Here is a 27715-nt window from a genome sequence, read left to right as displayed (position 1 = left end):
AAGTAAGTCTGCCTCATTGACATCTTACTCTGCCAGGAATTTTGAGAATTAGAGGTGGGGTCTTTAGGAAACAAATAACATATCAAAAGTTGCAGTTTGAGTTTGAATCTGAATCACATTCTTTAAAATCAAAGTTTAGTGATTGGAGAGATGGGTCAGCAGTTGAAGTCACTGCCTCTTCCAGAAGACCCAGGTTCAATTCCCAGCACCCACATGGCAGCTTACAACCCAGTTGTAACCCCAGTTCCAGGGGATCTAATACTTTCACACCAATTTTCATATAAAATTTAAAAAGTTTAAATATGAAAAGGGCTTTACCTATTACCATAGACCAGTTTTAGCAAGCCAGGCAAGCAATAACCTCCAGATTGCAAAATTCAATTTCAATGAGATTCACAATGACAGGTTAATTGTGCTAGGTGATGGTTCTGTTCTAGCAGATTAGTTTTTTGATATATTGACAGGGCCTTAATTTTGCCCTAGCTTGCCTGGAACTCAACAGATTCACCTATCTCTGCCTCTTGAAACTAGGATTAAAGGTGTGCTCCACTGGGCCTAACCTGGCAGGCTTATTTTCAAAGGATGGGTTGAGATGGTATCATATTCCAGTCCAGGCTCGCTTCAGGCCTCCCAAGTGCTGGACTACAGGCCTGGGGCACCATACACAGCTCTGGTGCTGTGTATGTGTGTCCTTTGAGACAAGGTCTTGTCTTGTAGCCTAGGCTGGTGTTGATTCTTCTGCCTCTGCCTCCCAAGTACTCAGAGTGCTAAACTCATAGGCATGCACCTGTCTGTCTGGGCCTCTTTAGTGGGTTGACTTTACCACCACAGACAACTGCCTTGATTGCCATCAGGGGTCTGTCTTGAAATTGGAATCTAGAGTCCTTGCAGTATTGAGCTGTTGGGATTCCTCCAGTTGTTCTGCTCAGATTCTGGTCCTTAATATGAATCATTACCACTTCATCCTCATGCAGTCAAACTCATTCCACCAAGAGTCCACATCCACTTCTGTTCCTTGCAGAGACAGCGGTTAGGAGGAGAACCGGGGTTGAGCATGGCTGTAACATGATATGTGAGAGCTTACCATTGAGCTACATCTTCAGTCTGTCTCATTTGTATTTATTGTATATATTCGTTTGAGATTGAATTCCAGAAACCTTTCAATGCTGACATTCTGCCTTCACACTCCCCAATCCCCTCTTAAACAGCATTAATCACTTCTCAGGGTAAAAGGTCATCATATAGAGCTCTGTTCCAGCCAGCAGGACACGCCTTTCCAAGCAGGCACTGATGAGCTATCCTTACCCCAAGCCTCCCAAGGGCAGGGGTCTTTGGGGAGAGTACTAGAAACACTGATTCACATCACGTGGTCATTTGAAAGGGGGTCAAGCCAGAGGCCTGCATTCTGCAGCCAACATCTTGGATCTGCTACTCACTGAAGGGTCCCTCTTTGTTAAACTATAAGCCACAGAAGTGGGGAGGAAGCACCAGGTAAGCGTCAGTTAAGGGATCGGACCAGACTTGTCCTTGAAGACATGAAAGGTGCAGCTGAAGCCCCAGCACCAAACAAGGTGAGGAAGAACGAATGACACTGAAGGAGCCAACAGCCGATGTGAGTGGCAAGGCGAATGCCGGAAGACTGAGGCCACTAAGGAAATAAATGTTGGGCAAGCTCAGAGAGGTGCTTGAGGGTACTCCAGCTGGAATTTCTGCTTTGCTATATCCAGAATGCTGTACTGGGGAGATTAGTATTCTGATCTTCCACCTGCCATTGAGGGGTGTGGAGTAAACCCTGCCAGAGAATGAGTTCTGCAGAGTAGGTTGTGGGGCCACCTAAATTACAGCAAGGAACAGAAATGGCAGAGGTATGCTGGATGGTGAGTGACAGGTGGTATGAGCCAGGAGGGCTGTGTTAAGGGAATTTATCCTATGCATAGTGGTTTGAAAGAAGCTTCCTAGGGATGGGAAGGAAGAGCACCTGGTGGCCATTGTGTGCTCTTGTGACAGTTGCGAGTGCAGCCTCTGCTTGCTCCAGGCTAGAAAGATGCCCTAAAAAGTCTGAAGGACCTCTGAGTGCCAGCCTCAGGGTCACCTAAGGGTCCAGAAGACTTACAGCAACGTGCGAGACTTAGATCTGAGGGCGAAGCGAACTCTCCACTATGTTCTTTTCTGCATCCGTTTCTCTATTTTTCTCCTGCTGTTCTCCTCCTGTAAAGTTTCCAGTTTATATACACACGCAAAACAAAATTCTCTGAGCTAGGACGTCCCTTATCTTTGAAGGTCCCAAATGTGATCTATATGAAAGACTCCTTTCCTGATTGCATGTTGTGTCAAACGGAAGATAGTTGCAGGGAGGTGGCTTCTGATGTATCTCAGGGAACGAAACAGAGATTAGACTGTGGGAACCAAGGTTATTGACTGCGTGACTAAATTTCCCACTGAAGGTCCCTTTGGATGGGGAACAGATTAACCACTTTGTTGGTCGCCTTGGGGAGAGTCAAAACTGCCTAGGCTCAGGAGACTCATGGTCCTGGGATTGAGTGTCCACAAGTCTCACCTGAGAATACAGATGTATTGGGTTCCTAGGAAACCCAAAAACCTTGTTCCTGAAGTGTCTTTCTGACCTAGGTTTTGATCTGAAGCCCTCAGTCATTCTGTGGAAGGTGACTCCCAAACCCAGGCTGGGGGTGTGGGCCGAGGGTGAAACCCCGCCCTCGGGGTCCCTGATCTTTGCTCCCGCCCCGGGCTCCACGCCTCCCAGAGAGGCACCGGCGGGCGGCGCTCCTTTTGTGTGTTTCTCTCCTAGGTGCAAGGACCCCCCCCCCCCCCGCCTGCCGAGGCAGTCCTCCCCCAAACCCCAGCCCTCTTCTCGGCGTCCTCTTCCTCCTGCCAGCTGTTGGGGAGATTGGATCACTTCTAGGAGGAGGGACAAGGTCGGCAGCCCCTTCCCCGGTGCGGGGGGCCTGAGACCACTGGACCGCTGCTGCCAGTCATGTGGGCTGGACTGTTGCTCCGTGTTGCCTGCATCGTGATCCTGTTGCTGGGGTCCTCGGCCCGAGGCTACACCGGGAGGAAGGCGCCTGGGCACTACTCGGCCGAGAGGTAAGAGCCTGGAGCCCCTCAGCGGCCCAGCCACCAAGCGCCACAGCATGGAGCTGGGAGGCACTGGCAGAGGGCAGCCGCGGGGCCGGTATTCTCTGTGGTGTGGGCGTACAAGGGGGTCTGGACAAAGAGCAGTTTGTGCCAGTTGGGTGGCCCTGGCTGGGGACTGCTCTGGGTAGGGCAAATGGAAGATGGGGTCCCGACTGCGGGTGGGTCTGAGTACTGAGGGCGCTGACCCAGTGTCTAGGAGACCACAGCACGTGCCATCTGGTTTCCACTGCCTGGCTTTCTTCCTTGGTGCGGGGCCTCCTCCGCTTCTGTACCCGTTGCCTTGGGGTTGGAGGTTTTCTCAGTGTCCCTTGCTCTGCGCACACCATGGACCTTGGAGCCACCGGAGGCTCAGGGTTATGCTTTGGTTTCTGCGCATGTGTACACAGGCCGAAGAGGCGGGAGGCGTGTCTTTCCCAACCTGGTCGTCCTTCCCAAGTGTGACCCAGTCCTCAAACACAGCCGAGTGGTGAGGGAGTGATCATGTGTGCGTGGTGCTCATAGCAAGGGAACATGGTGTCAGAGGGTAGCCTGGCCCACGGCCACATCTTCCCAGGGGCGCACAGCAGGGGCAGCCCTAAAGGAAGGGCTTACAACTCAGCACGTGGGTTCCGCAGACCCCTTGCCGGTTCTGCGGACTGAACCAGCCTAGTGCAGGCTCAGTCTACCACCACCTGCCTCCCTGGCACTGCCACACGTGAGAAGCTCCTTGGGGCTTTCTGGTGGGTGCTCTACCCCTGCCTACCTGAGGGTAGAACTCCACCAGTTTCCCAGGCACCAACCCCACCATTTACCACTTTGATGGCATGTTCTCATGTCCCTTTCAGGGCCCTTTTGCCTTAGCTGTTTAGCTCTTTCGAGGGTCCAGCTGCTGGACCCTCCTCGCTGTTGCTATCATTGCTCCTGTGTGTGTGTGTGTGTGTGTGTGTGTGTGTGTGTGACATTGTCAACCCCTGGTTTTGTCTTCTCTGGTTTTGACTTCTGAGAGGGAAAAGGACTTGGCCCCAGGGGCAATCCCCAGCAAACTTTTCTGTATTGTTAAGGTTCCCACATTTGACACAGATTACTAACCCCAAGAGCCAGGAAAACCTGTCTTGCCCTATATCTTTTGTGTCTGATACAGGGACAGGCACGGAGAGGGTGCTCTGGCTGGTGGGATGAAATTCCCATCAGCTCTGACTGTGTCAAAAAAGTCATCTGATGCCTATTGCCTTGATTGGATTCGTGATCCTTGCTCCAGCCGATGGCTGGAGTTGTAGTCTCTGCTTGGAACACCCCTCCCACACACTTCCTCCTTTTCATGCCACTTCTCTGGTCTTCTTTTGCTTGCAGTAGGGAGCTGTCCTTCTGGGGACCCTCTCCTGGCCCTATTCACAAGGCTACACAGCCCTCCTCGGGGCTCTGTTATGCTCAGTTCCCATCACCTGGATCCTGTCTGTCCTTTCAAAGTGAGGACAGTAGCGTATTTACAGCTTTACTGCATGTCATGTTTTGACACTGGCTTCAGGTCACCTTAAGCTCCAGAGGGTGTTCTTGCTTGGGCAGACCCTTCTGGGCCCAGCCTTGTGTACCTTGTTGGCAGCTCTAGGGGATGCCACACAGACCTTCTGCTTTCTTCCTTTTCTGGCCTCCCATTTTTTGAGCAGTTATTGGGTACTTTAGATGTTGAAGTGAACCGATAAGAGCTTACACTGTTGTCAGGAGGGATTGTGGATCATTTGTAAGTTTCCCACTGTTTTTCCCTGGGGTTCTGGAGAGCTCTGTTAGCTAACTTACAGACCAGTGGATAAGCTGGGAGCTTCTGCCACTCTCATCATACAGATTGTAGAGAGTGCTCTTTTCTTGCAGGCGTCGTCTTGGCCCCCATGTCTGCCTCTCGGGCTTTGGGAGCAGCTGCTGCCCTGGCTGGGCCCCTTCCATGGGCGGCGGGCATTGTACTTTGCGTAAGTACTCATTCCTGTGACCCCAAGCCTTCTCAGCTCATGCCGGTGCTGTGCTTTGCCAGTGCCCAGTCCCTCACTGGCATCTTTCCTCTCAGCCCTCTGCTCCTTTGGCTGTGGGAGTGGCATCTGCATCGCCCCCAATGTCTGTTCCTGCCAGGATGGAGAGCAAGGGGCCACTTGCCCAGGTAACTGGGATGGACAATGGTTGATGGGGGGCGCACCAGAGTGACATGAAGATTATGTGTTAACACTGAGCACTTGAGATGGGTTCTAGCTTGACATCTGCAAGACACTCTGGTCGGTGGGCACTTTCATCCCTCTCAGCCATTGAGGCTGAGACAAAGAAGGTTTGGCTTTTCCTATGTCACATGATGTAGTAGTGATATTTGTTGTGGTTGTGACAAAATAGCCAGTAAAGGCAATTTAAAGGAGGAAAAGTTAATCGGGGCTTAAAGTTCAAGGATACAGCCTATCAGAGTGGAGAAGGCATGGCGCCGCAAGAGCAAGGCAACTGTTCACGTTGCACTCACAGTCAGGACTCAGGAAGAGTTGGGTGCTGTTGCTCGGCCCTATTTTATTTGTGTTCAGTTCGGCTCCCAACCTACAGAATGTTGCCTTCCACAGTTAGAGTGGGTCTGCCCATCAGCCCAGTCTAGAAACTCCTTCAGAGACATGCCCCAGAGGGTTCCTCCTATTTGACTCAAGATCCTGGGAAGTTGACAATCGATATTAACCATCAACATGGCCAGTAAGTGGTAGACGAGGATGGGAAGTCTCTTTGCCTCCGGAACACCTACTCTGCAGCAGAATTCAGGACACCTGAGAGGCCACACTGCCACCTGCTCTGCTGCTCTGGTCACACGGGCTCACTTCTGTGCTGTTTGTTTTAGAAGCCCATGGATCCTGCGGGGAGTATGGCTGTGATCTCACCTGTAACCATGGTGGCTGTCAGGAGGTAGCCCGAGTGTGCCCTGTGGGTTTCTTGATGACTGAGACAGCTGTTGGTATCAGGTGTGCAGGTGAGAGGCCTGGAATGGGACGAGAGGGTGGAATGGTAGCTCCTCCCCGCAGCAGCTGGAGTCCGGCACCTGGAAGAGAGGGGCAGGAAAACATGCAACCCCAGGGTACTGCTCTCCTGTTATTTCATAGGAATTTATGGGCTGGGATTGAGGTTACAGGTGATTAGACAGTGGCTGCTAGCTGGGAGCTTCCAAATATGGAGCAGGATAAGGACAGCGCCAGTGTAATAGGGGCAGTGACTAAGGAAGTGCAGGATGCTGGGCTCACAGAGGACCATGGAGCCAGGACTGGAGTCAACTGACACAGAAAACTGAGGAAAGTAAAACTCAGTAGTTATTCTGTTAAAGTATTACTTTTTTTCTTTTATTATTTTATGGGTAAGGGTGTTTTGTCTGCATGTATCTGTAGCATGTGTGTGAAGTCCTGAGGAGGCCAGAAGAGGGCACCAGATCCCTTGGAACTGGAGTCCCAGACGGTTGTGTGCTGCCGCATGGGTTCTGGGAACTGAGCCTGGCTCCTCTGCAAGAACAAGTGTTCCCAACAGCCGAGGCATCTTTCCCACTCCTGTTATTTGCCTTCTTGATTTCAAGTCACTGTAGGCAGAGTGTGTGCCCTTTACCAGAGATGGTTACTATGACCAATTTTTTGGTCCATCTCTTTCAAGGCAAAAGCCTGATTGAAGGTGTTTTGTTTCTTGTTTGTTTTTGTATTGGTGTATGTACATGTGCATGTATGTGTGTCCACAGGCATGTGGAAACCAGAATTAATATTTGGTATCTTCCTCCATTACCCTCTGCCAAATGTTTTGAGTCAGGGTCTCTCACTAAACCTAGAGGTTTTTGGGGTGGCCCACCACCAAACTCCCTAATAAACCACACACAGAGGCTTACTTTTTTCTTTCTTCCTTTTTTTTTCGAGACAGAGTTTCTCTGTGAAACAGTTCTGGCTGTCCTGGAACTTATTCTGTAGACCAAGCTGGCCTTGAACTCACAGAGATTCATCTGCCTCTGTCTCCCAAGTGCTGGGATTAAAGGCTTGCGCCACCACCACCCGGCTGGAGGTTTATTCTTAATGAATGCCCGACCTTAGCTTAGCTTGTTTCTTGCCAGCTTTTCTTAAATTATCCAATCTGTCTTTGGTCTTGGAGCTTTTATCTTTCTCTATTCCTGTATAGCTTTTCTTTCCTTCTTACTCCGTGTCTGGCTGTGTAGCTGAGTAGCTGGTCCCTGAAGTCCTCCTCTTTCCTCTCTCGTTCCCAGATTCTTTTTCCTCTCAGATTTCTCTCTATATTTATCCTCTCTGCCTGCCAGCCCTACTTATTCCTCTCTCCTGCCTCGCTATTGGCCACTCAGTTCTTTATTAGCCCATCAGGTGTTTTAGACAGGTACAGTAGCACAGCTTCATAGAGTTAAACTAATGCAACATAATCAAAAGTAACACATATATTAAAATAAAACCAGAGTGTTTTTTTTTTAACTGAAGTTTAGCTTAGTATTCAAAGCATTGAGTTCATTATGGCATTTTCTCCTCCTCCCCCATTTCTTTATTTATGTTTTTTATTTATTTTTATTTTTTCCATTTATTTATGTATGTGTGTGATGACATGCATGTGGAGGACAGTGGTGGGGTGGGGAGGTTAGGCAATTCCAGAGAGCCCAGCAGCTATCCCCAAACCTCTCAAATCCTTCCCCGCCGAGGCAGGCGGCTTGATGCTCCCTATTCTTCTAACCCCACCCTCTGCTCTGGCAGGTTATTCCCGAGCACGGCATTTGCTATCCCTCTGGGCCTTGGACAGTGCCCACAATCTCCAAGGCAGTCAGTAGCTCCTCTCTGAGTCTCCTGCTCACACTTCACGGTTCAGTGAACATCTAGGGAATGACACTGCTCACAGGGCCCTGTCATTTTGGAGACCTGAAGGCTGCCACATACAGACCATCAAAATGGTTCTGCCTCAGGCATGCTTTCCCACCATCTTACCTGTCACATGGGTTGGGAGCAGAGGCCAATCCCTCTGTCTTTTTTTTTTTTTTTTTAATATTTATTTATTTATCTATTTATTTATTTATTATGTATGCAATATTCTTTCTGTGTGTATGCCAGCAGGCCAGAAGAGGGCACAAGACCCCATTACAGATGGTTGTGAGCCACCATGTGGTTGCTGGGAATTGAACTCAGGACCTTTGGAAGAGCAGGCAATGCTCTTAACCTCTGAGCCATCTCTCCAGCCCCGGTCCCTCTGGTCTTTATCTCCTCTTTCTGGGGCTCCCCTCATGGTCATGGCACTTTCCTATTTGATGCTGTATCTTCCACATATGACCTCTCAAACGTGGGGTCACTTTTTCTGGAGTCACGGCACAGCTGGAACAGGCTGTGCTAAGGGTTTTCTTTCCTCAGACATTGACGAGTGTTTAAGCTCATCTTGTGAGGGCCACTGTGTGAACACGGAAGGTGGCTTCGTGTGTGAATGTGGGCCAGGCATGCAGTTGTCTGCTGACCGTCATAGCTGCCAAGGTGAGTGGGCAGAGGGACTGGGAGTGATTTCTAGACCCCGCCAGGTCCTATACGATCCATTCTCCATGTCACAGCCCTCTGAGAAGGACGCTGCGTCGTTCCCATTGAAGGACCAAGTTTCACCCACATCCATTTCTGTTTGTAAGAGATGGACTTAGGGTTTGAGTCCAGTACGGTGAACTCTTTTGTTTTGTTTCTTTGAGACAGAGTCTCCCTACATATCCCTGACTGTCCTGGAACTCACTTTGTAAGCCATCCTGGCCTTGAACTCACAGAGATCTGCCTGCCTCTGACTCCCAAGTCCTGGGATTATAGGCGTGCGCCCCCATGCCCAGCATTCATGGTGGACTTGCTCTGAACCAAGATACTGTAAAATCTTCTGCTTCTGTATAGGGAAGGATGGGGATAAGGAGAAGTTTCAGGGAGAACAAGGGGCAGATGCACCCAGGGCAGGAGGTACCAAGATGGAGAAGGGAGGGAGGTAGGCTGTGAGTGGGAGGGGCCTGTGATGGTCTCTGTCACTTAGTGTGTTTATAGCTTCCTCCAGCCTTGGTGCTGGGCCAGGCTCTGAGGATATCTGTGTTGTAGGATGCACACACTCTCCAGTGCGGTGGTTTGGGAAAGAAAAAGATTGGGACAAGGTACTAGGGCTGTGGAGGTCCAGTGAGATGTCTTCTATGCCGGGGCTGTGGAGGTCCAGCGAGAAGATGTCTTCCTTTTGTTTTCTTTTCTGCAGACAGGGTGTTATTGTATGGTCCAGCCTGACTTTCTGCTTACCACTCTCCTGCCTTCCCCTCCCTAGTATTGGGGTTATAGGCATACTCCACCATACCTGGCAGGGTGAGATCTTTTACAATAGACATCCTTTCCAAGAGGCTTTGGTTTGCACAAGTATTTGAGGATGATTCTCATAACAGTCTCACACAACAAGGCAGAGGGGACAAAAATCAGTCCCTTGATTCTGTGCAGTTACTTTCTCTGCATGTGAAATTTCATGAAACCCAAGAATCTTGAGCACCATGGTGCAAGCCTCAGGTCCTCTCTCCCAGTGCCCTCCTCTGCCCACCCTAGAGAGCCCTGCTTCCCTGGTCTGCTTGAACTGCCCCAACACCGTGCTGTGTAGTCCAGGGAACCTGTTCTCAGTCCCTGGAGAGCCACAAGGTCAAGGGACTGGCTAGCTTTGTTGTGGATTTCTCTGGCTTGAAGAAGATGCTCTTGTGTGTCCTCACACAATGGCGATGGTGAGAGGGAGGGACACGGGGGCTCTGGTGACTCTTCTAAGGGCATTAATCCATCATTAACCCACCCTTGTGATGTTATCTAACCTTAATTATCTTAAAAGTCCTTCCTCCAGAGCACTTGCAGACGCCTTGCCTGCCTGCCTGCCTCTCTCAGTGACATGTTCTTTTTTTTTTTAAAAAAAAATATTTATTTATTTATTATGTATACAACATTCTGTCTGTGTGCATGCCTGCAATCCAGAAGAGGGCACCAGACCCCACTACAGATGGTTGTGAGCCACAATGTGGTTGCTGGGAATTGAACTCAGGACCTTTGGAAGAGCAGGCAATGCTCTTAACCTCTGAGCCATCTCTCCAGCCCCCAGTGACATGTTCTTATGTATGCATATACACAGGCTTATTAGTGACCAAACTCTCAACATGTTGGGTACCAGGCTAAGCAATTTCTATGTGTGTTCTCATTCCATCCTTACAATTATGATACTGTTTATCTCCATGTTACTGATAAGAACCCCGAGACTTAACACAATGAATTAATTTACCCACAATCACATTGGAGCTAGGGTCTGATCCCAGTTGCTTTTCCAATTTCTTTTCCCTGAGCAGTTGATTGGTCTTAAGGCTCTTCCTACATTAGGCAAACATACCAGATAGATCTCTTTTTGGTGTTTTGTTTTGATTGCTGCTTGGTTCCCTGTGATGCAAGTGTGTCGTAGGACCAACACAGAGGTTATTTCTAGGGGTTGTGTTTGTTTGTTGCAGCTTCTAACAACAACCTGGGTGAATTTCTATGTGGGGGGCTCTGTGGAGAAAGGTTTTAAGTCCACAGAAGACTATTCTCTGCAGACGAGGGAAAGACATTCAGGGTAGACAGAGCCCAAGGGAGGGCCATAAAAATAGGACGTGTTTAGAAGATGCAGGGAAATAAGCAAGAGTGCAGGTGAGGGCTGGCCTGTCCGTCCATAGCTATGTTTATTTATTTTTCTTACATTTAAGTGTGCATGTGGGGGGTCAGAGAACAACTTTTGGGAGTTCGTGCTTCATGAGGGTCCCAGGGATCTAACTCATCAAGCTTGGAGGGAGGCACCTTTATCTTCGGAGCCGTTTCACTGGCCCCATAGCTATGTTTAATGGTCTCATGAGTGCTGCTTGTTGTGGGTGGGGGCTCTGAGAGGTCTGGAGCAGAGAGTGGCCCATTGCAGATGGCCTTGGGTGAGGACCTCCTGGAAACTAGGGGAAGATGGCTCGGGAGGAATACAGGCAGTCTGTTCCCAGCCTAGAGACAAGGTGGCCTGGGCTGGGGTGAAATGGTGAGGGTGGAGACCATCCGCTAGTAGGGGAGTCCCCCATGGCCCTGAGTGGGGTGGGAGAGGGGGAATGGGAGGAGCCTAAGTCCAGTGGAGAGATGGGTACCAGCTTTGTCTTCTCCCCTCACAGACACTGATGAGTGCCTGGGCACGCCCTGCCAGCAGAGGTGTAAGAACAGTATTGGCAGCTATAAGTGCTCCTGCCGTGCCGGCTTCCACCTCCATGGCAACCGGCACTCCTGTATAGGTGAGCTCTGTGGCCTGTGGGTGGTAGGTACACTTAGGTTGCCAATCAAGAAGGTGGACAGGTCAGTCTGGAACCTGGGAAGATCAACTTTTGGACCTTCCAGTCCTGTGGAACCTCTGCTCAGAGTACTCCCATCCCATGCTTGGTGTCGCTCTGTGTGAAACACCCCGAGCTGGGCATTCCCTGGCCATGCCCCTTTCATCCTGCTATGTTCTCTTCGATGCTCTGGCATACACATCAAGGACTCATCTCTGTTCACTGGTTTTCTTGGCTGCCTTTGCTCCCTGGGGGTAAACAAAGTACTTTATGCTTTGGTTCCTTTGGTTTAGAAGGAGACTCCTGGTTTGTCTTGAGCCTGCTTTCAGTTTTAAGACACTGCTTACAAAAGAAGAAATCTGGGGAATGGGATTTGCACTAGGGTTGAGCACTTAATTGTTTGGGGGATGAGATACATGCCCACTCACTGGACACAGGAAGCTTCCAAGGCCACTGCTGGTAGACACCAGCCCCATTCCTAGCGTTCTTGTCACGTCTTGTGCCCTGGAGCAGGGGTGGACTCTGTAAGAACTGCCAGTCTGAGTTCAGGGATGGGAGGAGAAAGGGGTCCATGGCCGAGGCAAGGCAATGGGCTCTTCCACAGATGTAAACGAGTGTCGGCGACCGCAGGAGAGGCGAGTCTGTCACCACTCCTGCCATAACACTGTGGGCAGCTTCCTGTGCACCTGCAGACCTGGCTTCAGGCTTCGAGCTGACCGCGTGTCCTGTGAAGGTGAGAACCAGGCCCCAGCCCTGACCTCTAGACCTTAGGGCAGCACAAGACCCACCCCTTAGATCTTGGCTCTGTTCTCTGCCTCCAGATCACACTACAGATCTTGGCTCTGCCCTTGTGGTATCAGGCCTCACCCCTAACCACAGACCCCACCTCTGTGCCAACCCCCTTTTTTAATCCTCCCCCCTTTCAGTTCTTTTTTTATCTCTTCAAACAGCCCCACTTTCTTTCTTACTTTCCCTTTCCACTTTATATTTTTTTAAATTATTTACAATTTTTTTATGCATGTGAATGTTTTACCTGCTTATTTTTGTGTGCCTGGTGCCTGTGAAGCAGAAGAGGGCATCAGATTCCCTAGAACTGGAGCTACCATGTAGGAGCTGGGAACTGAATCTGGTTCCCCGCAAGAGCAGCTAGTGCCCTTAACCAGTGAGCCATCTCTCTATCCTGGTATATATTTTTTTAAATAAAAAAGTTGTTTGTTTTATTTTATGTGTATTATGAGTGTTTTGCCTGTTGGCATGTGTGTGTATCACATGCCTCAGCAGGGTCAGAGAAGGTGTCTGATCCCCTGGGATTGGAGTTATGGATTGTTGTGGCTGCCAGGAAGTGAACCTGATGCACTGGCTGCCAGAGAAGGCCGTGCTCTTAACCCCTGAGAAGTCTCTCCATTACTGAGACTTCTTTATCCAGTCCTTTCTCCTTTTCCCTGTTCCCAGCCATTGCACACAAATGGTAAAAAGGAAAAACAAAACAGAAACCAATCAATAACGATGAAGGAAGGTGTGACACAGACCTCAGGGATTCTTCGTCCCTCGACAAGAGGATGCTCATCTGTAGGGAAAATGCCCGTTTCAGTCTCCAAATACACATGGGGGACAGGAGTCTCCTCCCACAGCTGAGCTGTGAAGCTGGAGAGAACCTCACTGACCCCTCATCTTCAACAGTAGCTCCCCTGCAGGGAAGCCACACCTAGGTGGGAAGCAGGACACACACTCAGACCCCAGCCCATAGCAGCTGGGGAGAGTTGCTCCCAGGCTGGACCCTCAAGGTCTCCTACTCTCAGGAAAACCTGTGTGTCCCTTTGTAGCTGTTAAGAAAGGGAGGGCCGGGCCGGGCAGTGGTGGTGCAAACCTTTAATCCCAGCACTCGGGAGGCAGAGGCAGGCGGATCTCTGTTTGTGACCAGTCTGGTCTACAAGAGCTAGTTCCAGGACAGGTTCCAAAGCTATAGAGAAACCCTGTCTCAGCCGGGCGGTGGTGGCGCACGCCTTTCATCCCAGCACTCGGGAGGCAGAGGCAGGCGGATCTCTGTGAGTTCGAGGCCAGCCTGGTCTACAAGAGCTAGTTCCAGGACAGGAACCAAAACTACTGTCTCGAAAAACTAAAACTAAAAAAAAAAAAAAAAAAAAAAAAAAAAAAGAAACCCTGTCTCGAAAAACAAAAAACAAACAAACAACAACAACAAAAAAAGGAGGGCAGGTGAATCTTGGAGCTGTAGCTGTCACCATGGCCTCAGCAGTTAACGGCCAATTACATTATGTTGAGGAGGAAACTGGTGGACCAATCTAGGACCCTAAAACCCCACTTCCTGCCCCTGCTGCCTCCCTCAGGAGACCCTGTGCTTCCATTTCAGCTTTCCCGAAGGCCGTTCAGGCCCCATCTGCCATCCTGCAGCCCCGGCAGCAACCTGCTAAGATGTCCCTGCTCCTTCCCGAGGCAGGCCGGCCTGCCTTGTCCCCGGGACACAGCCCTCCTCCAGGGGCACCAGGATACCCCACTGGAGTCAGAACAACCCATCAGTCATCTACCACCCTGGGCCTACCCACATTCTTTCCCACACAGTTGCTATCCACCCCAGGGCCAAGTTCCTCCCTCCTGGGGACCCTCCGACTCCCCTCACTCCTCCAGGGGGAGGCAGTAGGGACCCCTTCCTCACCCAGGGTCCCGGAAGGTGCGAAGCTTGGAACAGGGCTCTCTTCCTGCTGGTACCAGGGAGCCACATATGAATCAGGGAGCCGCTGGAACGAGCCTGAGTGCTCTCACTGCTTGTGCCAGGTAGGTGTGCCGTCCCCAGGCTGCCCTGGTGGAGTGTCTGGGGTCTGCCTGTGACTGCAGCTCTCGCTTGTGTATCCAGGATGGAGAGGTGACCTGTGAAAACTTGAGGTGTAACACTGCCTGCTCCCATCCGATTCCCCCCAGGGATGGCGGCTGCTGCCCTTCTTGCACTGGTAAGAGCTGACGGGAAGGGATCAGCCTGCTTCTTCTTACCGTTGCCTCTTGAAGCCCAAAGGCTTTTTTTTTTTTTAAGGCTTTTTTTTTTTAAAAAAAAATTATTTATTTATTTGTTATGTATACAATATTCTATCAGTGTGTATGCCTGCAGGCCAGAAGAGGGCACCAGACCTTATTACAGATGGTTATGAGCCACCATGTGGTTGCTGGGAATTGAACTCAGGACCTTTGAAAGAGCAGGCAATGCTCTTAACCTCTGAGCCATCACTCCAGCCCCCAAAGGCTTTTATTTTTCAACTTCCCCCACAATCAGTTCTTGGAGTCATCTGGGAGGCCGAGTCTGATTGGCGGTTCAGGGGTGGGGTCTGAGAACAGTTGACAAACTGCCGTTCTGGACCCTCCCTTTGAGAACCACGTGTCTGTGCCGAAGTACCGGGGAACCATTCATCGGGCCACCCTGCTTGCCTGCACACTCCCTCCTCTCCTTTGTTCCTTCCCTCCTAGAGTGTCCACCTCCAGTCTGTTGTCTGCTTCCCCTGCCCTACCTGCCCTTGGATTGCTGGAGGACGGTCATTTCACCTTCCTTCCATTGCAGACTGGGGCTGGGGCTTAGTGCTTGCCTAGCATGTATGACGTAGGTCCTGATTTAATCACCATAAAAACAATTTTCCCCCTAGGGTTTGGCAAGGAGGAAGTGCCTGCATTGGTTGCTAAGACAAAGGGAGATAATTTCTCTTTTTGCTATGATCCACCCATGTATTGGGCCCTGAAAGAGCTGAGTTCTCTTTATAACCAAGATTGTGGATCCTTTCAGGTATCCACAGGAGTAGCCAGCAGGAGTGCTGGGTACACAGGGATATTTACATTTTTAAAATTTTTTGGTTTTTCAAAACTGGATTTCTCCGTGCAGCTCTGGCTGTCCTGGAACTAACTCTGTAGACAAGGCTGGCCTTGAACTCGCAGAGATCTGCCTGCCTCTGCCTCCCAAGCACTGGGATTAAAGGTGTGAGCCACCACCACCTGGCGATATTTCCATTTTTTGGTGAAAATAGCTGAGTTGCAGAGAGGCGAGGTGCCATGGGCAAGGCCACGTGGGTGAAGGGAGCTAAAATTCTCCATTTGGAGCCTAGCCTATCTTGTGTAACGGAATACAATGATGCTTTCTCAGGACATACTTGAATGAGCATGCTCGGGACCACTGCAGCTGATCTTGCGTGTGTCTCAGGTTAAGGAGCCTATGTCTGCCACTGATGGGGCATCCGGGGTGGTGAGAGGAGGGTCCAGAAGTGTTATTCCTGGAAAAGTAGAGACCTCAGATTTCCTCCGCTTTGAGGAGGCTGATGTACCCACCTCTCGTTTGTTTGTCTAAGGCTGCTTTTACAGTGGTGCTGTCCGAGAAGAAGGGGACGTGTTTTCACCTCCTGAGGAGAACTGCACCGTGTGTGTCTGTCTGGTAAGCAACCTGAGGTCCCCACTGGGTGTTTTCTTAACCTTTGGGTGTTGTCAAGGAGGGGAACAGACCGGATACTGAAGGGAGCTTGCTTCAGGCCTTTGGGTTTAAACTGAGCTTGAGAGAGTCATAGAAACATCCAAGCTCTGGCCGACAGGCGTGGGAGGTATATGCCATGCATGAGAGAGCCAGGGCAGAACAGGATCCATCTGTTTGGGAAGAGGAGGAATGGGACTCTCTCAGGAACTTCACCAGGGAAGTATTTTCTCCAGGCAAAGTATTTCCTACCACAACAAAAGTGCACACATGGGAGAGAGCAGCCTCATTAAGCTCCCTTGTAGACTAGGCTGGCCTCGAACTCACAGAGATCTGCCTACCTCTGCCTCCCAAGTGCTGGGATTAAAGGCATGTACCACCACTGCCCGGCAACTCCCTGGCCTTCTTGAGAATATTTTTGTTTCTGGCAAGTTCACTCCTCATAAGCATTTACTGTGCCAATGCTGTCTGCATGCATCTGATTTTGAGTACCCACTGTGACTGTGTGTCAGACACAGGCTTGGTGCCCTTTCTCTTTTCCCTAACCAGAGACTCCCACCAAGTGCAGAGTGGGCGATTCTATCCTTGATCCACAGATTCAGAGATGGAAGCTGGGAGCTGGTGTTTGAACTGAGGTCTCTTGCAGGCTTTGTCTATCAATCCTTGCTGTCACCCTCTGTCCATCTTTAAACAGAGCTCCTGGACTGGCCACAATGGCACATAGGGTTGCTGTATGATCAGGGACATACAGAATGTCAGTAGCATTTATCTAGCTCTTCCTGTGTGCTAAGCATGTGTAGAAAGGAGCGGAAACTGTATTCTTTTTTTTTTTTTTTTTTTTTTTTTTTGGTTTTTCGAGACAGGGTTTCTCTGTGGTTTTGGAGCCTGTCCCGGAACTAGCTCTTGTAGACCAGGCTGGTCTCGAACTCACAGAGATCCGCCTGCCTCTGCCTCCCAAGTGCTGGGATTAAAGGCGTGCGCCACCACCGCCCGGCGGAAACTGTATTCTTTTAAACACTGCCTGGCCCATTATCTCTAGCCTCTTACTGGCTAACTCTCACATCTTGATTAACCCATTTCTAATAATCTGTGTAGCACCACGAGGTGATGGCTTACCAGGAAGGATCTTAACCTGCGTCCATCTTGGAGAGGAGAGCTATAGTGTCTGCCTCACTTCCCTTCTTCCCAGCATTATGTTCTGTCTACTCCGCCTACCTAATTTTCTGTCCTATCAAAGGACCAAGGCAGTTTCTTTATTAATTAACCAATGAAAGCAACAGATAGATAGAAGACCCACCTACATCAAGCATGCAGAGAAAAGGAACTTGGGTGTGTTCTCCCATTTTTATGTAGTGAGATGGGCACTGAATCCTTCCATGTTAGAAGTTCCTGGAGATGTGGTATCCATTGCCTAAAATCTTGTTAGTAGGGGTATATGTAGCAGGCTTTCTTTGGGGCCACCAACCAGCTCCAAATCATAACACAGGGACTTATATTAGTTATGACTGCTCAGCCTTAGCTTAGGCTTGTTTCTTGCTAGCTCTTATAACTTAAATTAACCTGTTTCTTTTCATCTATGTTTACCTTGGCTTGTTTACTTTTCTTTCATTCTATATGCCCTACTCATGTCTTGCTGGCTGGCGGCTGCCTGGCTGGGCCTGCACCTCTCTCTTTTTCTCTCTCTCTCTCTCTCATTCTCCTTTTCCTCCTTCTCCCTCAGCCCAAATTTCTCCTCCTAGTCTCTCTTTCCTCCCACTCAGCCTATCCCTCTTCTGCCTAGCTATTGGCCATTTAGCTTTTTCTTAGATCAACCATGTGCCTTATTTAGACAGGCAAGGTAACATAGCAGCTTATCTTTCCATAGTTAAACAGATGCAGCATAAACAAATGTAACACGTCTTTCCATAGTTAAACAGATGGAGCATAAACAAATATAACACAACTTTACATAGTTAAAGTAATATTCTACAACAGGCATAGACAGTGGATCTCAGGTCTAAGATAACCCTAATGTTGGAGACTTTTTTTTTTTAACTTCAAAATTGTTTTTAAAGATGAATTTTGTGCCAGGTGTGGTGGCCTTTCTTTAATCCCAGTACTTGAGAGGCAGAAGCAAACAGATCTCTGTGAATTTGAGGCTAGCATGGTCTACATGTTTATTTCCACGACAGGACAGTTTGGGCTACATAGTGAGATACTCTCTCAAAAAAAATTCATTATTTTGAATTTCTAATTATTTATTTAAAAAGATTTATTTATGGGCTGGAGAGATGACTCAGTGGTTAAGAGCGCCAGCTGTTCTTCCAGAGGATCCGGGTTCAATTCCTAGCCCCCACATGACAGCTCACAACTGTCTGTAACTCTAGTTACAGAGGATCTGGCATCCTGGCAGAGACATACGTGTAGGCAAAAATACATTTTTTATATATTTTCCTGTGTATGAGTATTTTGGTTGCTTGTGTGTCTATACACTGCTTGTGTGCCTGGTGCCCTCGGAGGCCAGAAGAGAGTGTCAGATCACCTGGGACTGGAGTTACAGATTGTTGTGAGATGCCCTGGGGGTGCTGGGAATTGAACTTGGTTCTTCTGCAGGAATGAGAAGTGCTCTCAACCACTGAGCCATTTCCTCAACCCCTATCATTATTGTATGGGTGCAGAGGTGCTCACAGGACCAGAATAAAGTATCAGATCTCTTGGAGCTAGAGATTAAGGGCTATTGTGAGCTGTCCGATGTGGTTCTGGGAACCAACTCCTGTTCCTTCAAAGAGTAGAAAGTGTTTTTTAACCACAGAGCCATCTCTCCAGCTCCTAATTTAAAATGTCTGTCTGTCTTGAAATATCTATCTCTATCTATCTAGAAAAAGTCTCAGGTAGCCATGGATGGCCTGAAACTTGCAATGTGTACCAGGTTGGCCTCAAACTCACAGAGATCTGCCTGCTTCTGCATCCTGAGTCCTGGTATTAAAGGCGTGATTGGCAGAAAACCTGATCCCACCCTTGTCCCACCACCGTCTTTTGCCTCCTCAGGCTGGAAATGTGTCTTGTATCTCCCTGGAATGTCCCCCTGGTCCCTGTAAGACTCCCCCACAGTCAGATTGCTGCGCTTGTGCCCCAGGTAGGTGATACTTGGAATTTTTGTTTAGGGTGTGGGGGAGAAGTGCCTCTGAGTGTGTGTTGGGGCAGGAGAGAGAAGACCTACTCCTGCTTTAGAAGGGCGGGTCGGAGGATGTAAGTCAATTACTCATTTTTAGTGACTGTCTCCTGAGTGCACCTTGGCCAGACTATGCTCATGGCGTGGCCTTCGCCATCCCTGTCTTTAGGACACATCTTGAGTGTAGGCAGAAGAGGCTTAGGAGCTCATTCGTGGCACTGATCTGCCCCTGGGTGTGGAGGAATCTCTTTTAACCCCCTGTGACATAAGAACAGGTTTCCTATGACTTAGAAAACCCAGGTCTTTTAGGTAACCAAGGTAAGGAGACTCTATGCAGATAAGGGTGCTGCGGGGTGAAACAGGCAGACCCCCCACCCCCAACTCTGAGCACTTATCCCCCATAGTACAGTCTCTAACTAGCTCAGAGGAGAACGCTGCGCGGTGAAGCAGGCCGACCCCTGACTCTGAGCACTCACCATAGCACTAACCGATCCTGTTATCTTTCAGGGTGGGGTATCCCCTTTCATCAGAATGAACACCTCTCTTTGTCTTTGAACCCCACTCCACGGGTGCTGCTTCCTTGCCTGTGACATTTATACGTCCTCTCACTTGAAGGACAGCTTGTTTTAACACCCTCCCTCGAAGGACAGCCTGTCCTAACAGATTTCCTCCCAACTCCCGCACACTTCATCTACTTTCTTCCTTCTCTGTTTCCAAGTTAAGTCTAACAGTGACCTCATCAGTGAGAGGGGATGTTCCCCACCAGCATGGACCACATGCTGTTTGGGTCACCTGCCATCTCTTGGTCTGTTGAGTCCTTGAGTTCTCACAGTGAGGGGATCCTGCTCACTGTTCCCTTTTAATGAAAAAGCAGATTCCGAGAGGTCAAGTCACTGTCTAGAGACACACAGCAGTTAGCAATGGGGCTGAACTTCAACTTAAATTGGCCTGATTTCAGAGCTGGCATACTTTTAAAATGCTGTCTTGGGTCAGTGGGATGGCTTAGCTGGGAAAGGTGCTTAATAACCTGAGTTTGATCCTGGAACCTGCCTGGTAGCAGGGACGGATTTCTGAAAGTTGGACCTCTCATGTGTACATCATGCCCCTCCCCCAACAAATAAGTGTAATCAAAAATGTTAAGTTTCTTTTTTTCACAGTATTAGAGATTGTAACCAAGGATCTGTGCACGCCAGGTGAGTGCTTTATCACTGGGCTGCACCCCCACCTCATTTTATACCTTTTATTTTGAGAGAGGATCTTATAAGTTGCCTGAGCTGGCCTGTGACTTCCTCTATAACCCAGTCAGGTCTTGAGCTTTCTGTCTTCTTGCCTCAGCCCCCAAGTAGCTGGGGACACAGGCTTGTGACATCAGGCAAGGCATACTTTTTTTTCTAACTTAAGACATTTTGTTATTATTATTGTCTTTTTTTTTTTTTTTTTGGAGACAGTGTGTCGCTATTACCCTTGGCTGTCCTGGAACTAACTATGTAGACCAGACTGTCCTCAAACTCATAGAGCTCTGCCTGCCTCCACCTCCCGAGTGCCTGGACTAAAGGCATGAGACACTATGACTAGCTTTGTTTTTGTTTTCAGTTCTTTTTGTGCAGTCCGTGTGGAACCTGGGAGGTGGGACTGTCAGCCCTTGCACAGAAGCTTCAACAGAGTGGTGTTCTTGGCCCTAAGTCAGCTCTGAGTTGTGGAGCTGGTGCTTGAACTGGTGCTTCAGCCTGTGCTGAATGAATGTGCTGTTTGCTAGGCTTGGGGCTGGTGTTACCCTGGGCAGGATCTTCAGATGTTCTGTGCCCATCTTCTGGCACGCCCCTCTGAATTTCTTACTCTGCAGCTGTTTGGGCTCCCTCTGCCTCATGGGTAATCTCCTTTTGTAGATAGTAACTTCTGAGGGGTCTGGGATTTGGAGACTGAGAAGCACTCTGTGTGCTGGCAAGGGGCAGCTGTCCCAGCCCTCCCTGCCCATCTGTCCACTCATGAGCCCTTCTGCCTTTGACTCCTGCAGGGAGGTGCTATTTCCATGGCCAGTGGTATACGGACGGCGCTGTGTTCAGTGGAGGTGGTGACGACTGTACCACCTGCGTCTGCCAGGTAGGGTGTGAGGTTCCTGTACCTGTTGACTCCATGGAAGATGGGAAGGAAGTTGGGTGGGCAGCATAGGAATTTACCCAAGATGCTCTGCCATGGAGACGATAACCTGCAGTACATCAAAAGGGAGAGACGGAGGTAGCAGTCTCTGTAGGAATCCCCCGTGCCTTACAACCATCTTTATAAAGTCAGTATTCTTCAGTTCTGTATTGGTAGAGTACTTACTGCGATCTGGGGACACACCTTCAGCCCAAAAGAGCTCCAGCCCCCTCTGACTGACAGCCTAGAGCCTAGGTGGGCATGGCTTGGCACGGGATCCTCAAACCTTCTTGTGAGGAGAGAGGGACAATGGGGGCCTGTGGAGGGATGACTAGGACCAGTCAGGTGAGGTGCTGAGGGTGCTGTACATTCCGGTTGGAGCAGAGAAGAGCAGAAGCAGGTGGGCTTTTCAGAAATGTGTCTTCCGGCTGGGAGCAGACTGGGAGATGTGGTCTCAATGCAGCAGCTTATGAGTTCCCTCAGGAGAAAGAGGCAGGGAGGTAGCAGAGGGCAGAGAGGATTCTGGGAAGACCTCTTCCACTCATGCACTGTGGAGGGTGCTGCAGAAGGCGCCAGAGGAGGAAACTGGGCCCTCACACCTGTATGTCAGACATGTCTGTGCAGAGGAGGCCACGCTCCCTCACTGTCTTAGTAGGATGTCTGTGTCCGGCAGGTGGGAAAGGTGCCCCTGCAGCAGAAACTGGACTGGGCTGAGCGCTAAGGCTTGGAGTGGAGGGTGGCAGGAGGGAGTCTCGATGGAATGAGGGTTAAGAGGGAGGACAGAGATGATAGAGATCCAGCTGGAGCAGGGGGACCACCACAGGACCTTCTTTCAGCTCCCCCGACGGACTTGCCCTCTCCGCTCCTGTCTCCCTGGACATTTCTTTGTCACTGTCTGGAGAATGGCTGCTCACCAGCCTTCTCTTCAGTGCTAAGTGGCCCAGGACTGGGAGCCACCATCACCGATGCATGCTCTTGTTTCTCTTCCAGAACGGGGAGGTACAGTGCTCCTTCACACCATGCCCAGAACTGGAGTGCCCTCGAGAGGAGTGGTGGCTAGGCCCTGGACAGTGCTGTTTTACCTGCCGGGAGCCCACACCCACCACAGGTGAGGTCCTGCTGGGCAGCCCCCAACACAGGGCTCAAGTGCACAGGAGGGAGGCTGGGCTTCCCTCACTTGGACTGATGGTGTGTGTGTGTTAGTGGTACGAGCAGGTGTGTTTTATAAAGTGTTGTGTGTGACCATGTAAGTGTGTAAGTTTGTGTGTGTGGGTATGCTAACGAGTGTACCTGTGTGTATCTTTGGAAGCATGCTTTGTATGAATGTACCTGCATGTGTGTTTAGTTGGATGTGCCTCTAAGTGCTGGTGTTGGGACGGCATCTGTGTCCGAATGTGTCTGAGTTCTATATGACTTACCTGTAAATGCACATCTGTGTGTGTTCGTGCCAGTTCCCTGTGATGTGTGTGCAATTTGCTGTATATGTTTTTGTGCCAGTGAATGTCTGTGTTTATGTGTGTATGACCCCGTTGTCTGTGAGCGTGTCTGTTTGTGAGAGTTTCCGTATGTGTGATGTATGTGTTTATGCATTTGTATATATGCAAATATACATTTGTGTTTTGTGTGTGTGTGTGGGTTGTGTTTTGTCAATGTAAGTTTGTGTGTCCCTCAGTATGTGGCTGAGCATAGGCTACCTTTTTAGGCATGTGTGTGTCTGTTATGTTTATGTAAAAGTTTGCTGCATATTAAGCAAACATTTGTATGTGTGGTTTGTGTGGTGTGTGTATCTGTGAGCATGGGGTTTCATCTTTAGGAGGGTGGTACTGTAGTTCTGGGGAGCACTCCTGTCTACTGTGGGTTTTTTTATTATTATTTTTTTTCGAGATAGGGTTTATCTGTGAAACAGTCCTGGATGTCCTGGAACTAGCACTTTAGATCAGGCTGGCCTCGAACTCACAGATATCCGCCTGCCTCTGCCTTCTGAGTGCTGGGATTAAAGGTGTGCGCCACCACCTTCCAGATTCTACTGTGGTTTTTTTGTTAGTTACTTTTTGTGGTGTTGTGAGTCCGTTGAGTGTGCCTTACCACCGAGCTGCATCCCGGCTCTCTGTCAAGTGTTTTCCCTTTCCTACCTCTCCTGCCAGGCTGCTCTCTAGATGACAACGGGGTTGAGTTTCCGATTGGACAGATCTGGTCGCCTGGTGACCCCTGTGAGTTATGCATCTGCCAGGTGAATGACAACCTGCTCGCCTTCAGCTGCTTTACCTGGCTGTCCCATCTGCCTCTCCAACAGGAGACCCCTGCTTCTCCAGAGGCAGGGCCACTGCTAGCCTGGCCTCAGTCTCCCTCCTGGGCACTTGGTCTGCTTTCAGTGGAAAACTGAGGGCAGTAGAGCTTGGTGGCTGCCTTAGATGCTGCGGAGACCCTGCTTGGGCAGGGAGCTGCTACCATGCAGGGGCCTCAGGAGGCCTCAGAGAGGACGGCCTGGGGTGTGGCTAGCTCAGGAAGCTGAGGTGTCATTTCTGTGTCGTATGATGTTTCATCTTGACCTGCACCTTGTCATAGCTAAGTAGGAGTGTGCGTTTGCAAGTCAAGCATGGCTGTTTATTAAGAGACTGCACAATGCTTCCCTTTCCACTCTTGAGTGCTTTGGGTTCCTGAGAGCTTTATTTCTCCAAATAAAGTGGGGTAGGGGGTGGGGTATCATTAGGGAGCCCCTGTCATACATGCAGGATCTCCAGGCCCCCACATTTTAATCTCCAAATGACTGTTTAGGGTGCTTCATGAGAAACCTGCTTGAGCATGTTTGCTGCAGAAAGAGGGGAGAGTAAAAGCCCCTTTCTGCTGAGGCTCTCCTTCGTGACTGCTCCTGGCACTCAATTTACAAGAGAGTAAAATAAGAAAGAGACCATAAATGTTCAAATTCTTAGGAGGAGAGGGGAGGAAGAGAGAAAAGGAAGAATCCTCATATGGCATTTTGGTCTTCTGAAATAGGCATTTCCGGTGGAATAGTTTTCTATAAAAATAGGATTTTATTGTTCTCTATAGGTTTGGGGTGAGCCAGGGTTCCAGGGAAATGCTGAGAAGAATGTGGAGGGGGTGATGGTATGGCCTCAGCTGCTGCTGAAGGGTAGGATAGGAAGCAGAAAGGACAAAATCCCAGCTCTGACTTCCCTGTCTTGAGACAGGCAGAACCTTCCTGAAGTTTCTATCACCCGTGCTAAGCAGCTGGTCTTCATTGACATATGGGGGAGGGGGGGGAAGGAGGAGGGGAGAATCCACTTTCCCCAGCCTCATCCTGGCATCCTTGAGGGCAAGCCGCAGACAGTGGGGGGCATTGCCTTTCTGTTGGTGTGGTGAAGCAGCCCTGCTGTCTCAAGTCTTGGTGAAGTCTCTTCTTCCTTTAGGCAAATGGTTCTGTAAGCTGCAAGAGGACAGACTGTGTGGACTCTTGCCCTGACCCCATCCGGATCCCTGGACAGTGCTGTCCTGATTGTTCAGCAGGTAACCCTGGCTAGGCCCTACCTCTCCCTCTGCAGCAATTCTCAGGGCTCCTGGAGTCCTGCCTGCTTTGCCTCAGGTCCTCCTCACTGAGCACCACCAGAACCTTGTCTCCCTTACGCTCCCAGCAACCTGCACGGCACCCACAGCCCAGAGAAGGAAAGTGGCTTGCCTGGCAAGGCCTCAATGCTGTACCCACATCCACAAATCCAGAGCTTACAGTCCTCCTGAGGGGATGTAGGAACCACCAGACCTGGAAAACTGGGCCAGTGAGAGGAAACACGAATAAGGCTAGCTTTTTTCTTTTTTTTTTTCCTCTGTAATTTTGATCTTTTCTTTTATTTCAAAATTAAATTTTTCATAGAAAAGAATAAAGCAAAAAAAAAAGAATAAAGCAAGAATAAATTTGAAAAGGCCCATTTTCCACTGTCAGCCCTGTGGTTATATCTTTCTAGTCTCTGTTTGTGATGGGCCCACCTTTTGATAGATATGTGTTATGGGTGTTTTGTTCTTTAAAAAAAAAAAAAATCTCTCCCTAGGGGCTGGGTCTGTTGACACATGCCTGTAATCCCAGTACTTGGGAGTCAGAGGCAAGAGGATCAAGCCTGGGCCAGATCACAAGACTCAATCTCAAAAAATAAGATAAGATAAAATAAAATAAGCCATATGATGTTGAAGGGTATAGTTCAGTGGGAGAGTGCTTGCTTAGACTACATGATACTCTGGGCTCCATCCCTGTACTCCAAGCACAGACAAACAAACAACAACAAAACAGGTGGAATAGAAATTAAAATATTTTCCTACCATCTCACCTGCTTTTATTATATGCAATTATATATATATTTACTTATAATATATTGAATATATGTACTTGTATTTATATATTATATTGTAATATACATAATTATATATTACATATAAGTATATATAATCACACACATGTATATATGGTACTTTTTTTTCCTTTTGAGTCAGGTCTCACTATGTAATCTAACTTGACCTAGAATTTGCTTTTTAGCCCAGGCTGTTCTGGAATTCCATGCTTCTGCCTCAGCTCCTGAATATTGGAATTCACAGACTTGTGCCGCCAACTTTTGTACTTACCAACCAGTATGTGAACAATTTCATCAAAGTAGCCTCATTCATTGGAGCCTTTGGTGACATCAGGCATGGGGGATATGGGGGTACTGGTCTGGACAGGTGGGATTTTTGTCAGTTGACTCTGGGGAGGGACAAAAACCTTGAGCCTCATGAATCATCTGCCTGTCCCACCCCAAGTTCTGCAATGACACCCCATGTCCGTCATAAAGACACTGAAGCAAGACTCTGTAATGTCCTCCTTACTTAATCCCGCCATAAAGAGCAGTCAGCACCCATTCCAGGGATGCTTATTGCTCGCCTAGCCTCTGGGGAGTTGCCGGGCCTGCCCCTTGCTATCCAGATAAACTTCCAACCTTTGCCCCGGCCAGGCACCTGGCCACTACTAGCCACCCTTCTGGCTGCTGCTCACCACGTGCTCTGTTTGGCAGGCTGCACCTACACAGGCAGAATCTTCTACAACAATGAGACCTTCCCATCAGTGCTTGACCCCTGCCTGAGCTGCATCTGTCTGGTATGCACCACCCAACCAGACCCCAGTCCTCAGCGTCAGCTCCCGAACCCTGGAGAAGGCTCTCTGCTGGTCCTGGGGAAAGTTGTCTTCCCACAACCTGTCTAGCATGATTCTTTAGCCAGGGTCAGAGTCATTTGAAAACTCTGGCTAGTCCAGTAGTCCTGCTTCTGGGTTGCTGAACTCAGTGGGTCTCATCATTTCTGGATGAGAGAACCAGACTGCAGAGACCAAGTCATTTGCTTATGATCTCATGACTAGCTGAAGGGTCAGGCACTGAACCTGGGTCACACACCCCAGAGTCAGCTCACCGCTTGGTTTTCATGTTTGGAAAAGGAAGGCCCGAAGTCCCATTGCTTATCATGCTGATAAGTTGGTGCTTGGCTGGAGCTGCTGTGTGTGTGCACAGTGGCGGTGCATCTGTGAGCCTCAGCCCTGGTCTTGTGTGGAAAGGGACAAGGTCAACACATGGGTTGAGAATTGCAGGGTAAATGTCTCTGTGGTGTCTGAGCAGTCCGCTGCCCACTGTCCCTGTATATTCTTGGCCATGTGCTTTGGGAAATGCTGGTCCTTTCTCTGAGTTTCTTTGTTTTTGTTTGGATGCTGCGGATGGAACCTAGGGCAAACACTTTACCCCTGAGCCACACCCTAGCTCTCTCCCTCGTTTTTTGTTGCTGATCTTTCCTGGATAAGTCTGCATTTTCCAATGGGTCACTATTGTCAGGTTACCTCATAGATGAAGTCAGGTCTTGTTCTTGAGATTTTTGAAAGGACCCTAGATGAGAAAATGTCACCCCTCAAATCCCATCTCACCATGGATGGCCAATGTGGCTGCCTAGATGGGTCTGCCTTGCTGGGAGCCCTGGGTTTGCCCTAGCATCGTACTAGCTGTCCCCAAGAGGGGCCGTGTGTGTTTTGTGTCCTACAGCTGGGCTCGGTGGCCTGTTCACCTGTGGACTGTCCCATCACCTGTACCTACCCCTTCCACCCGGATGGCGAGTGCTGTCCTGTGTGCCATGGTGAGTGGGAAAAGCCACCCATTCTCAAGTCTCCCGGGTGACCTGGATCTCATCCTTCTGTCGCCTCTGACTCTGCAGACTGTAACTTCGAAGGGAGAAAGGTAGTGAATGGTCAGGTGTTCACCTTGGATGACATGCCCTGTACCCGGTGCATCTGCCAGGTGAGCTGGCCTGAGGGTCTGGGGCTGCCAGCCAGGCTTGCATGCCACACCCGGGGTCCCGAGCTAACCTGCTCATCCTGCCGTTCACTCTCATCTTCGCCTGTGGCCACCCATCTGTCTTTGGAAGTCCAGATGAAGGTGTCTTGCCATGGTTGCCACCCGTCATCCAGACCAGGGCCCAGGCATTTCGGCCTCTACCCAACACTTTTCTGCATGTCCCACTACTGGCA

General features: G+C 49.6%; 1 protein-coding gene across 1 annotated transcript in view; it reads left to right on the top strand.

Annotated features, from left to right (window-relative positions):
* Window positions 1–2992: 2992 nt before the first annotated feature.
* Vwce (von Willebrand factor C and EGF domains) overlaps window positions 2993–27715 on the top strand; it is a 29040-nt gene continuing 4317 nt past the window's right edge. Inside the window, exons 1-18 of the mRNA XM_057779116.1 lie at window positions 2993–3102; window positions 4999–5093; window positions 5189–5278; window positions 5984–6112; window positions 8508–8624; window positions 11303–11419; window positions 12060–12188; window positions 13824–14245; window positions 14325–14418; window positions 15793–15875; window positions 18936–19023; window positions 21074–21159; window positions 22186–22303; window positions 23340–23425; window positions 24603–24699; window positions 26226–26308; window positions 27234–27324; window positions 27403–27485. Coding sequence (XP_057635099.1) covers window positions 2993–3102; window positions 4999–5093; window positions 5189–5278; window positions 5984–6112; window positions 8508–8624; window positions 11303–11419; window positions 12060–12188; window positions 13824–14245; window positions 14325–14418; window positions 15793–15875; window positions 18936–19023; window positions 21074–21159; window positions 22186–22303; window positions 23340–23425; window positions 24603–24699; window positions 26226–26308; window positions 27234–27324; window positions 27403–27485 — 2118 coding nt within the window. The remainder of the gene's footprint in view (window positions 3103–4998; window positions 5094–5188; window positions 5279–5983; window positions 6113–8507; window positions 8625–11302; window positions 11420–12059; window positions 12189–13823; window positions 14246–14324; window positions 14419–15792; window positions 15876–18935; window positions 19024–21073; window positions 21160–22185; window positions 22304–23339; window positions 23426–24602; window positions 24700–26225; window positions 26309–27233; window positions 27325–27402; window positions 27486–27715) is intronic.

Source organism: Chionomys nivalis, chromosome 8, assembly GCF_950005125.1.
Source record: "Chionomys nivalis chromosome 8, mChiNiv1.1, whole genome shotgun sequence".
In the NCBI taxonomy this organism is placed as follows: domain Eukaryota; kingdom Metazoa; phylum Chordata; class Mammalia; order Rodentia; family Cricetidae; genus Chionomys; species Chionomys nivalis.
The sequence above is the reverse complement of the archived record's forward strand: the minus strand, read 5'-3'. Positions and strand labels throughout refer to the sequence as shown.